This window comes from Rana temporaria, chromosome 5 (assembly GCF_905171775.1).
Source record: "Rana temporaria chromosome 5, aRanTem1.1, whole genome shotgun sequence".
NCBI lineage: Eukaryota > Metazoa > Chordata > Amphibia > Anura > Ranidae > Rana > Rana temporaria.
In genome coordinates, this window is record NC_053493.1 from 267,314,242 (window position 1) to 267,327,936 (window position 13,695).

Here is a 13,695-nt window from a genome sequence, read left to right on the forward strand (position 1 = left end):
GGGAGAATTATACAAAAACAAAATGTTAAATCTATCGGTGTTTTTTTTTATCACTACTTGGCTTTTAACATTTACAAATGCAGCAATTTAGAAATTGGAAGAAATCTTTTGCACTGGGAAACACTTTTTGAATGATAAAAATGTGCATTTTATATACAATTATATAGATCCAAAATGAGGGACATTGCTCCAAATCAGGGACAGTCCCTCGAAATCAGGGAGCTAAGCCAGTGCATGGCAACCAATCAGCTTTTAGCTTTCGTTTTCAAAGCATCACTAAAAAATGTGAAGCTAGAAGCTGATTGGTTGCCATGCACAGCTGCTCCACATTCTATCTGCTCCGATCTTAGTAAACTCCCCCCATTATGTTTTTACAATGCGATGACTGGAAGCGATCCTCTTCACCAGCCGCTTTAGCCACGATCGATTTATGGTTTGTTGAGCATCGTTATCACTTTCTCGCCTGCAGCGACCCAACACCACCAAGATGGCGCTGCAGCTCCAGACACGGGGACGCGGAGGATCGGGAAGTTCGGCCTCTTGTGATCACAACTCTGTGATCCTTCCAAACAGGAGCAGCAGCGGCGCTGTGAGCAGAGCTGGGAGAAGTGCGGCGATCGGGAGCCGGGCACTGCCACACACAGCCCTGAGCATCGGCAACGAGCGCATCCCCCCGCACTGCAGTCTGGGGAGAACTTGGCCGGGCGGTGTTGGGGAGGGGGGGAGCACGGCGAAGATGAATCGAAGTTTCAGCAAGTCCCAGACTCTGCGGTATGTGGCCAGCAGCGCTGTGGAGGTGAAGAGTAAGGTGAGTCAGGGAGGGGGGTGTGCTTTGTTTGGGTCTCCTAGTCCCCCCCATCCTGTCCCCCTCTATATACAGCCCTGCATAGGAATGAATGGGCACTCTGCTGGGTGAGGGGCACACACATCCAGATCTTTTGTTTCTTGCTTGGGGAATGTAAAGAATTCCAAGTCCTCATCCATGGAGCTGAGAACCTTCTCGTCTCCATCTCTACAGGATTCATGGCTGGGACCTGATCATGTCATCCACTACATAGATAGGGGGTGACAGGTCACTAATACAGTGCACCCCATTATCTCACTAATACAGTGCACCCCATTATCTCACTAATACACAGCACCCCATCATCCGTCACTACTAGGGAGCACCCCATCATCCTACAGAGCACCCCATCATCTGTCACTAATACAGAGCACCCCATCATCTGTCACTAATACACAGCACCCCATCATCCTACACAGCACCCCGTCATCTGTCACTAATACACAGCACCCCATTATCTGTCACTAATACAGTGCACCCCATTATCTGTCACTAATAAACAGCACCCCATCATCCTACAGAGCACCCCATCATCTGTCACTAATATACAGCACCCCATTATCTGTCACTAATACACAGCATCCCATCATCCTACAGAGCACCCCATCATCCGTCACTACTACACAGCACCCCATCATCCATCACTAATACAGTGCACCCCATCATCCTACAGAGCACCCCGTCACCTGTCACTAATACACAGCACCCCATCACCTGTCACTAATACACAGCACCCCATTATCTGTCACTAATACACAGCACCCCATCATCCTACAGAGCACCCCATCATCTGTCACTAATACACAGCCCCCCATTATCTGTCACTAATACACAGCACCCCATTATCTGTCACTAATACACAGCACCCCATCATCCTACAGAGCACCCCATCATCTGTCACTAATACAGTGCCCCCATCATCCTACAGAGCACCCCATCATCTGTCACTAATACAGAGCACCCCATCATCTGTCACTAATACACAGCACCCCCATCATCTGTCACTAATACACAGCACCCCATCATCATACAGAGCCCCCCATCATCTGTCACTAAGACACAGCCCCCCATCATCTGTCACTAAGACACAGCCCCCCATCATCTGTCACTAAGACACAGCCCCCCATCATCCTACAGAGCCCCCCATCATCTGTCACTAAGACACAGCCCCCCATCATCTGTCACTAAGACACAGCCCCCCATCATCTGTCACTAAGACACGGCCCCCCATCATCATACAGAGCACCCCATCGTCCGTCACTACTACAGAGCACCCCATCATCCTACAGAGCACCCCATCATCCTACAGAGCACCCCATCATCCTACAGAGCACCCCATCATCCGTCGCTACTACAGAGCACCCCATCATCCGCCACTACTACAGAGCACCCCATCATTCTACAGAGCACCCCATCACTAATACAGAGCACCCCATCATCATCCGTCACTAATACAGAGCACCCAATCATTCTACAGAGCACCCCGTCATTCTTCACTAATCCAGAGCACTTCATCAACCGTCACTAATAGACAGCAACCCCCCCCCCCCCAATCGCCCACCACTAATACAGAGCACCCCATCATCCCTCACTAATAGACAGCACCCCATCATCCCTCACTAATAGACAGCACCCCATCATCCCTCACTAATAGACAGCCCCCCCCCCCCCCCATCCCTCTCTATGAACTCTCAGATCACTAATACAGCTGCCTAAAATCAGCTGCAACAATGTATAATCTGTATCAATACCAGGTATCATCCATGGATGTATTCATATATAATACAAAATGTATCATTACCAGGGCTGATCTACTTAGATCTGTTCATGTATGTATATGAAATATAAAATGTATCAACACCAGGGAACATCTACTTAGATCTGCCCACAGATGTATTCATATGTATCATAAAATGTATCAATACCAGGGAACATCTACTTATAACTGTCCTTGTATTTATATTTATCATTGGCATGGCCGATCTCCTTAGGACTGTCCTTGTATGTATTCATTTGCATCACAGTATAAACTGTATCATTACATAATTTGATCCCCCTTTAAGGCTCATTCAAATCTGTGAGTGTAAAAATAGGCCATTGAACCACGTCCTGGTCCTATACAAGAATTTCATTTTTGGAGTTTGTCACTTCGGGAGATTTCGTACGAAAATTCAGAACCGGCTGTCAAGAATTATACACTATACGAAAATCGTACGAAAATTCTTTGGATGAAAATGTTCGCCCGATTTTCTTACAGTGTGTACAAGCCTTAAAGGAGAAGTCCAGCCTGAGATTGTTTGGCTGAGCTTCTATGGGCCACAGGACTGTAATTAGTTTTGCACTCCTGTGACCCGTTTTCAGCAGAGACCGGTCTGAAGTCTGCTCTCTGCTGACGTCACACAGATCAGTCCAGGCACCGCGTCCTCCAGATTCTGGAAGCACTAGGTGCCTGGACTGATGGCCATCTCAGCAAGCTGCTGAGATGGCCACTTCCCACCCCCCTCCACAGCTTACAGTAGCTCTCCAATGTGCATGGAGGAGCAGAGCAGGAGAACTGCTGACTGACAGGCAGCAGCACTCTTCTCGGGCAGCTGAGAGAACCGAGCCATCAGCGGTGTTTGATTGCTCAGTTCTCAGTGTAGAGACATCGAGAGACACCTAGTATGATTATGGACAAAAAAAATCCCCATACTTCTTTAAAGTGGAGGTTCCACCAGAATTTTTTTTTTTTTTAAAAGCCAGCAACTACAAATACTGCAGCTGTTGACTTTTAAAAAATGGACACTTGCCTGTCCAGCGCGCCCGCGATGTCGTCAGCCGAGGACGAGTAATAGCTCGTCTCTCGGCTGCACCCGGCACCATCCTTGGTTAGGGAATCAGGAAGTGAAGCGGTGTGGCTTCACTGCCCGGTTACCTACTGCCCATGGGCGAGTAGCACGCCACACTGTCACTGGTCCCCGCTCTCTCTTGGGAACAGTGTGTTTCCCAGAAGACAGTGGGGTCTGCGGGTAGAGGCGTGGGTGTAAATACCTGTCTTAGACTGGTATCTGTACCCCCCCTCCCCCTGAAAGGTGCCAAATGTGACACCGGAGGGGGAGAGGGTTCCGAAAAGCGGATGCTCCATTTTTTGGTGGAGCTCAGCTTTTAAGTCTTTTGTTTTTCAAAAGCGCAAGCTCTCCAGCAGAATGTATCAGTTTACCTGGATGAGACAAACCACTTAATGCCGACAGGGGTGATTAAAATGATTAACTTTTATTTATTCATACAAAACCTTTATCCCAAAAGAAAAAAAAACTCAGTTTGCTGTAATGGATTATAAACTGTGTGTTGGAGTTTGACTTCAATTTGTTAATGTATCTAAATCTGTTAATATATTTAACACTCCCCTCCCCCCAGACTGACCTTGCTGCTATCTGTTGTGCCTCCTGTGTTCATCCCTCCAGTGTTGTGTCTCAATAATACTGAAGGTGTGTTACTGGTCAGATCACTGGATGAAAGTAGATGGCAAAAGTAAAAAAAAAAAAAAAAAAAAAAAATGCAGCCACCACATCTGATTGGTAAACCGGGAATAAATTACATTTTTGGTTCTGGGTTTAATACCGATTTAATTTAACCGTCTAATATTCAGCTGCAACGTGATACAAAATGTATCCTTACCTGGGCTGATCGCTTTATAACTGCCCAAGTATTCTGCTGTAATATAGTTTAAATGATATCCTTGTCTAGGCTTTTTATATAACTGTCCAGCTAATGTTCATATGTAACGTAATATATAATGGGCTAGATTCAGCAAGCATTTACGGCGGCGTATCTCCAATCGGCGTATCGTTACGCCGATTCTCCAAGGCAGATACGTCCAAAAAATAGGCTTCCTTCGCCGACGTAACTTGAATTTGGCGGCGTATAATTGTGTGCAATATTACGTTGGCCGCTAGGAGCGCTTCCGTTGTTTTCGGCGAAGAATATGCAAATTACCGTATTTGTCGCGGTATAACGCGCTCCATTTACGCTACGCCGCCGCAACTTACGGAGCAAGTGCTTTGTGAATACTGCACTTGCTCCTGTAAGTTGCGTTGGCGTATCGTAAATACGATACGCTGCGCCGCCGTAAGAACAAGCACAGGTACCTGAATCTAGCCCACTGTATCATTTTATTATGATATGATTTCCTTATACAGTTGTTATGTGGCATTCATCTGTAATATGAAATGTATAATTGCCAAGGCTGATCACTTTATAACTTTTTTTATATATATATAAATGTGTGTATGATGGACAGTTATAGTGATCAGCCCAGGCAATTATACATTTTATATTGCAGCAGAATATAAATGGACTATATATATATATATATATATATATATATATATATATATATATATATATATATATATATATATATATATATATATATATATATATATATATATATATATCTCATGTTTCCCTGAAAATAAGCACGGGTCTTATATTATTTTTAGGAACCAATAATGCGGTAGGGCTTATTTTCGGGGTAGGGCTTATATTGCAGCCCTTGGGAAACACGGTGTGTATGTATGTATGTGTATATATGTGTGTGTGTGTGTGTGTATGTGTGTATATATATATATATATATATATATATATATATATATATATATATATATATATATTTACAGTTATAGTGATCAGCCCAGGCAATTATACATTTTATATTACAGCAGAATATAAATGGACCATATAATATGAATGAAATATATATGGTCCATTTATGTTCTGCTGTAATATAAAATGTATAATTGCCTGGGCTGATCACCTGTCTTTTATAGCATTCATCTGTAATAAAAAATGTACTAGGCTGATCACATGTCCATGTAGCATTCATGCATAATATAAAATGTAGAATTGCCCGGGCTGATCGCCTTATAACTGTTCCTCTGTAATATAATATAGACTGTATCCTGGGCTGGTCCCTGTACTGGATGTGATCAGTGACAGGTCAGGTCGGATGTAAACCCTTCCAGTGTGCTGTCATTGCTGTTTGTTTCCACATAGAGGGCCCTACAGCTTGGCATTGGTGTCTCTGATTGTCAGGATTGTACACAACATCCCGTCACGGTCAGTCCAGTCACAATGTAGCGGTGGATGGTGTGTTTTCATGGAGTCGGCGCTCTAACAATGTCTGGATTTAACAGCATGCACATGTTGTGGTGGGGAGATTCCTGCAATCGGCTGTCTGCTGGAAGGGAGAGGAAGGCTTTGTGTATACTCCTAGGGCCCTATGTTAGTACAGGCATGGCACTACAGGCGCTGTGGCAGTTTTAGTTGTGCTTTGTGCTGATTATATAGTGGGATTTACTGAAGTGCAGCAGCCTCGCTCCACACCTCTGTGAGTCAGTGCAGGTTCTGTGTGTACTCATCAATTAAGCTTTCATCTCTTGTCCTGTTTCGACTTGCAGCAAGGAGCTCCAAGCTCTTTTCTAGGCTCTGGCTCCCTTTATTGGTGAGGCAGAGTGATGTTTCCCATCGTTAAATCGCTGTGCGTGATGGGACAGGCGTGACATCACGCACTGCGAATCATACTAAATATTTTTTTTAGTTGATGAAAGATAACGTAGTCGGTATACTAAGGAGTTTATAATGTACCTGGTGCAAGTAAGCAAACTGATGCAGATTTGTTCAGCTTGCTCTAATTTAATACGGGTAGCACCAACTATTTATGCCTCGAGGAGCTTACAATCTAAAACTGGCCCCACACTGGTTACATTTTGATCAGTGTGTGGGTTCACGTGCTCAACAGAAGTCGATTGTTTATTCTGCCTCTGTTGAGGGAACAGATTTATCAGTGTTTTCCCTACAGTGGCACCTTAAAATGGCCCGGCAGAGGAGGTTTCCTTTATCTACCTCGTTTTGTGTGGATGGAGGAACTTGTTACTTTCCCTGTCCATTGGCTGAATGAAAAACAAACCAATGTATGGTCAAATTTAGGTTCCCATTTCGCGTGCACTAAGACCAATTTAGACAAGAGCCAGTCCACATAAGCGCAGGGAGAACATGGCGGGGGTAAGCCATGCAGGCACAGGGAGAACATAGCGGGGGTAAGCCATGCAGGCACAGGGAGAACATAGCGGGAGGTAAGCCATGCAGGCACAGGGAGAACATAGCGGGAGGTAAGCCATGCAGGCACAGGGAGAACACCACGGCGGGAGGTAAGCCATGCAGGCACAGGGAGAACACCACGGCGGGAGGTAAGCCATGCAGGCACAGGGAGAACACCACGGCGGGAGGTAAGCCATGCAGGCACAGGGAGAACACCACGGCGGGAGGTAAGCCATGCAGGCACAGGGAGAACACCACGGCGGGAGGTAAGCCATGCAGGCACAGGGAGAACACCACGGCGGGAGGTAAGCCATGCAGGCACAGGGAGAACACCACGGCGGGAGGTAAGCCATGCAAGCACAGGGAGCACTTGGCGGGAGGTAAGCCATGCAAGCGCAGGGAGCACTTGGCGGGAGGTGATCCATGCAAGCGCAGGGAGAACATGGCGGGAGGTGATCCATGCAAGCGCAGGGAGAGCATGGCGGGAGGTGATCCATGCAAGCGCAGGGAGAGCATGTCGGGAGGTGATCCATGCAAGCGCAGGGAGAACATGGCGGGAGGTGATCCATGCAAGCGCTGGGAGCTCATGCAGATACAGTAGGTTTCTACTGGGAACAGAGGACTGCATTGCAGCAAGGTAGAAGCGATATCGTTAAAGGATAACTAAAGGCAAAACCTTTTTCTTTTTAGTTTTGGATAGAGTGCTTGTCAGTTTTTATTGCTGTCTGTGCCTCCATTGAGGAGATTCACCCTCTCTATATTTGTCCTGTTTGCCATTATCAGTGAGAAGTAGAAGAAAATCCCGAATCTTGGGTTGTCCCCATAAAAGAGCGTAAATCTTCCAATGGGGACCGTAGTTCTTGTGACCTAGGGGTCCACAAGGAATTCCCTGTAATTTGCAGGGATTTCCTCTCACTTCCTGTTTGGCTGTGGGACAGGAAGTTAAGGGAAATCCCTGAAATGGGACACAGATGATGAAAACAATTATCTGGCAGGGGTTATAAACCTCCCTTGCTCTATCCAAAATGAAAAACAACGTTTTCTTTGTTCTACTTTAAGCCACTGAGAAATATTGGTGCTACTATTGCGTACTTCTGAAAAAGCTAGTTGCCAGGCTGACTCTGGCTTCAGTGCTCATGATTTACTGGCCCAGTATAAGTTTGCAGCAAGTGAAGGCAGAAATCCTGAGTTGCATAGTGACTGGAAGCATTGAAACTACTGGATCGATGCAACAGCTAGCAGCTAACATTTTTGAAAAGGTTTTTTTTTTTGCAACATTTTATTATTAAAGTGGTTGTAAACCTCAGACATAAATAATGAACAAAGTGTATCCCGCTATAGCGGAGGTCAGCAAGCTGTTGATCCCAATCTACCAGACTGCGAGCAACTGACAGGTAGATTGGGAACACAGACCTGGCTTCCTGGTCTTTCTGGTCTGGAAGAGGCACAAAAACTTTAATGGGGGGGGGGAGGGGGTAAGCAGCAGACACTTCAGTGAGGGGTTGATGTGGAGGGGGGGGGGGGGGCAGAGGACACTACATGGAGGGGGGGGGTTGTAAAGGGGGGGCAGAGAACACTATGGGGGGTGGGGAGAGATGTACAGGACACTGTTATGGGATGCAGAGCACACTACAGTGGTGAGAGTGATGTGAAGGGGGCAGCGGACACTGCTGTGAGGGGGGGGTGGGGCACAGGAGACTATGCTGCGTTTTCTTTATTGGGGGGCTTAAATGTTTGTTTTTGCTTTTTTCCTTAAAGATTGCCCCCCCAGGATATTTTCTCCATGTTAACCAGGTAGATCGCCACAACTTTTTTCCTGATGGGGTAGGGAGCTCCAGCAGATTGACAGCCTCAGCTCTGTTTTCTGTCTGGAGAGGAGTGTGTCCTTTCTGTCATGGGGCTGTGACAACAATAGCTTTCATTTCTTGTATGGGGTCACAGGGACAGGAAGTGGGATTTTTTTTGTTTTTTTTCCGAATAGGCTCACAGACTAAATCACAATTTGACAAAAGTTACGTCCTCAAACTTTTTGGACCTACACAACCGCCTGTGGGTATCGGAAACATTGGATGAAGTAATGTTCTGATGACTCTTGGAGCTGTAAGACCACGGGCACCCTCCATTCAGACTGGACTGATCCTCTCTTGTGCCAGATTACAACAGAAATGGATGTGACCATGTAATTACTATGGGTGACCGGATGTAGGTTCATGTGCATCTTCCTGTATTTGCCCCTCGTGGTCAGATCAGTAAAAGCAGACCTGGATACAAACTTGTCGTTTGTTTGGATGAGCCTGAATGGACCCAGATATGGACAGATAAAGGATCTTGAGGTGTCACCTCCTGCAGTGTATCCAATACACCCAAGGCTTTGGTTAGAAATAAATTGTTTTAGGAAGTGTCAGATTTGTCAGATTTTGATTCTGTCTTTGACCCAGTGGCGGCTGGTGCTCAAAATCTTTTGGGGGGGGGGGGGGGGGGGGCGCAAACGAAAAAAAAGAAAAGAAACAAATTGCAGCCACTGTGCCATCAATTGTCACCACTGTGCCATGCCATTAAAACGCAGCCACTGTGCCATGCAATTAAGACGCAGCCACTGTGCCATCAATTGTCACCACTGTTCCATGCCATCAAATGCAGTCACTATGCCATGCCATCAAACGCAGCCACTGTGCCATCAATTCGCACCACTGTGCCATGCCATCAAACGCAGTCACTGTGCCATGCCATCAAACGCAGCCACTGTGCCATCAATTGTCACCACTGTGCCATGCCATCAAACAGTCACTGTGCCATGCCATCAAACGGCCACTGTGCCATCAATTGTCACCACTGTGCCATGCCATCAAACGCAGGCACGGTGCCCTTTAATTGTCGCCACGGTGCCCATTGATGTCACTGTGCCCTTTATTTGTCGCCGCTGTGCCCATTGTCGCCGATGTGCCCTGTAAAATGCCGCTGGCTCTGATAGGCACTTCCGCACAGCCAACCAGCTGCCGTTATTCAGGTGGCCGGCGCTCAAGGTCCGGCCATCTGATTAGACCAGCGGCCGGCAACAATAACGTAGATTCATGCAATGCATGAATCTATGTTATTGTATCAGTGGCGGTGCGAGAGCCAGAGGGGGCGGTGCTCCAGCGCCCTCTATAGACGCACCGCCACTGCTTTGACCCTATTGGGGAGAATTTTCTTAACCATCCTGTCCATGTTCCTTGCCTCCAGTCCAATTTTGATCTGTCACTGCTGGAACAATTATGTGAAAGGGGTCTAAGTAGTGAGTTAAAGGAAGTTGAAAGCAGCTGGTGAGGTGCGCAGGGAAAGTCTTGTGGGGTGCGCAGGGAAAGTCTTGTGGGGTGCGCAGGGAAAGTCTTGTGGGGTGCGCAGGGAAAGTCTTGTGGGGTGCGCAGGGAAAGTCTTGTGGGGTGCGCAGGGAAAGTCTTGTGGGGTGCGCAGGGAAAGTCTTGTGGGGTAACCAAGTGTGTTGGAGCATAGGGGATTATCAAGAAGGGGCAAAGTAAAGGCATTGCTCTAGGGCAGTGGTTCTTTATGTGGAACTTCATCCAAAAGGGGAAGTTTCACTTGTTTGCAAACCCCCCCCCCCCCCCCCCCCCCCCCCCCCCCTCCAATGCCACATTTGGCACTTTTTGTCAGGGAGTGGGTACCTGGTTTTGACACGTACCCGCTCCCACTTCCGGTCAGATTGCCGCAGCATTCTGAGCGGAAGTTTGCCCCCCCCCCCCTGCATCCTTCTGAGACACATCACAGGTCCCAGAAGACTGCTGGAGTATTTACAAAACACAGTAAGTAATGGGCACTCATTACAAAAATGAAATCTGTTCATCTTAAATTTGCAAATTAAACTAATTATAATTATGTTCAAATTTACTACTACTGACTCAGCACTTGCTATTATGGAGTGGCACAAGATGGCGGTTGTTCAGGGAAAGATAATAAACATGGGCCAACAACGAATCAAGAGCCTCTTGGCGGTTGGTAATATGAGCAGTGGTAGGGTGCGTATTTCTTTCAATGGGAAACCATTGATCGGGACAAGTAAATATATAAGGTTCCTTTCACACTAGAGGTCCGGCTGTCTGGTTTTCAGCCGGACACAATCGGATCCCCCATTCTCCTCTATGGATCTCTGGATTTAAACAGACATCTGATCTGAAGGGAAAAAAAAGGAAGGGGGTCAGTTCCCTTCCGGATAGCCAAATGGGATGAAGGCAGTTGGGTGTAAATGCATAGCCGGTCTGTTTACATCCGGCTGCCCATAGAGGAGAGCAGGCTGTGTCGCTGTCCGCTATACATAAGCGGAGTGGACTTGGACCTGTCATCCAGTCACTCCGTTTAGCTCAGCAGGGGATCAGCGGATGGGTCCTCTGCTGAGCAAAATCTGATCCGGCCTGTGTGAAAAGGGACCTAAATGATTTTTTATTTTATTTGACCCTCATGGACCCCTTAGGGCAGGGGTAGGCAACCTGGGGCTCTCCAGCTATTGTGGAACTACATTTCCTGTGAGGCATTGCAAGACTGGCAGTTACAATTGCTTCCAGAGGCATGAAGCGATTAAGTTTGCATTTGTTGCGCTATATATGTTACTCACTCACTCATGATGGGACTTGTAGTTCTGCAACAGCTGGAGGGCCCCAGGTTGCCCACACCTGTCTTAGGGGGTCGATGGACCCGGGTTAAGAACCTCTGCTGTAGAGGAAACCATATGTATCACCCACTCCTTCTTCAGACTGTGGATCATGAGGTGATGTGTACTCGTACAGCCAGCAGGCCTTTTAGTGTAAAGAGCCCTTTAAGTGAAGTCTAACTGGTATTCTAGCAATTTCTTCCTAGACTGCTCAGCACATATCGGACATTCATTGCATTCATAGATTACTAAGATGCTTTGCCGCCAGGGCTGACAATGAGGAAAAACCTGATGACTTTGCTTAGGTTTCTGACAAAGTGACGCTCGGCGCGTGTACGTTTTTTGTTTCTATCACATGTATTTATTTGAAACATTTTGGCTACAGGGACAAGAGCCTGAGGGCTAAAGGTTGCCCATCCCTATTTTGGAGAATGTTTTTATCTGTGTGCTGTAAACACTTTATATTGTTCTGCTCAGGAACTGTACAGCAGTAAGCCTGAATTTACTGATCACACCGCTCTGCTTTTCCCGAATGCAAATCAATTCTTAGAAAGTAGCTGGTAGGGGAATATAGTCTTTATTTCCATATATTGTATTGTTTCTCGTACACATCGGCCCAGATTCACAAAGCACTTGCGCCGTTGCATAACAAGTTACGCCGACGTAAGTGCAAATGTGCGCCGTCGTATCTGTGCGCCAGACCCACAAACTAATATGCGCCTAAAAACAGGCTACACCCCGCCGACGTATCTTGCTTACGCCGGCGTAGAGTGGGCGCACATTCAGGCTGGGAGCATGGTGCCGCTCTTATTGATTAGCCATTCAAACATGCAAATGAGGGAAATACGGCGATTCACAAACCTGCGTGTGCCCGGCCCATGCTACGGGTAAGTTGTACGTCCGGCGTAAAGTTATTCCCCATAAAGGAGGTGCAACCCAGCAACAGACATGCTCAGGTCTGCACCAGGGAACACAAGCCAGCGTATTGTGCGTTGGACGTGTGTCTGGCTGGGCGTACGTTATGTTCACGGCGTACGCAGTGATCCGTCGTAGCTTAGGCAGTTTTGCCGGCATGGTTGTGAGCAGGCGCATAGGGGTGCGTCCACGTCACAGCGCATGCCCAGTTCGTGATACGTACCTGTCTGGCGCTTGGCTCATCATTTGCATGGGGTCACGCCTCATTTGCATGGGTTCACGCCCACTTCCACCTACGCCGACGTGCGCCTTCGAAACCTACGCCACGCTGGCGCAGCGTTGGGAGCACTGGCTTGCTGAATGCAATGCTTGCCTCTCTGCGCTGCCTTGGCGTAGCGTACAGTGTCTGCACTACGGCGGCGTAATGTGCGCCCTGCTCTCTGTGAATCAGGGCCATCTTATTGTAGTCAATGTAAGGCTGGCCATAGACGGTTCAAAACCGGCCATGATTTGAACAGGTGTATGGGCAAGCTGAATGTACCCAAGTTGATCAACTTTGGTGCAACCAGCCTTCCAGAGTTTACATGTGATTATCGCTTACGGCTGTTATAGCCACTATCAATCCACAATGGTTTGTGTCTTGCCTGTAACTCATGGAGAGCTTGTTCTTTTTGAAAAACACCTACTGACCAGATCACCAGATGAAAATAGAAAGAAATCCTAAAAAAATTAAAAGCAGCCATTGCATCTAAGAATTGGTAAACTGCAATATGTTTGCTTTATGTGCTTCTAGAGCAGGGATCCTCAAACTACGGCCCTCCAGCTGTTGCGGAACTACATGTCCCATGAGGCATTGTAAAACCCTGACATTCACAGACATGACTAGGCATGATGGGAATTGTAGTTCCTGAACAACTGGAGGGCCGTAGTTTGAAGACCCATGTTCTAGAGATTTGATACAGCATTGTTTTTGTGCTCTGCTATAATTCACTCTCCTTTAGCAATTTGGAGTTGAGCCTAGAAATTGCTGCAACATCTCATAGAGAAGCATTAAAGTGGTTTTAAAGCCAAGAGACTTTTTTTATTGTAGCGGCGTTCCACTCGTTCTTTAGTTTATTAAGTCAGCAGCTACAACAAGTGGAGCTGGTGAGTTTGTTTAATAAACACGCACGCACTGTCCCACGATCCAGCGATGAGGACGCCTCAAGCCTCGGTT

At 47.0% G+C, this 13,695-nt stretch overlaps 1 protein-coding gene across 1 annotated transcript in view; it reads left to right on the top strand.

Annotated features, from left to right (window-relative positions):
* The first annotated feature begins 370 nt into the window (after positions 1–370).
* The window catches only part of PARD6G (par-6 family cell polarity regulator gamma), a 152,160-nt gene continuing 138,835 nt past the window's right edge, over positions 371–13,695 (top strand). The window contains exon 1 of the mRNA XM_040353826.1: positions 371–808. Within this exon, the coding sequence (XP_040209760.1) occupies positions 488–808 (321 nt within the window). The 5' untranslated portion in view covers positions 371–487. The remainder of the gene's footprint in view (positions 809–13,695) is intronic.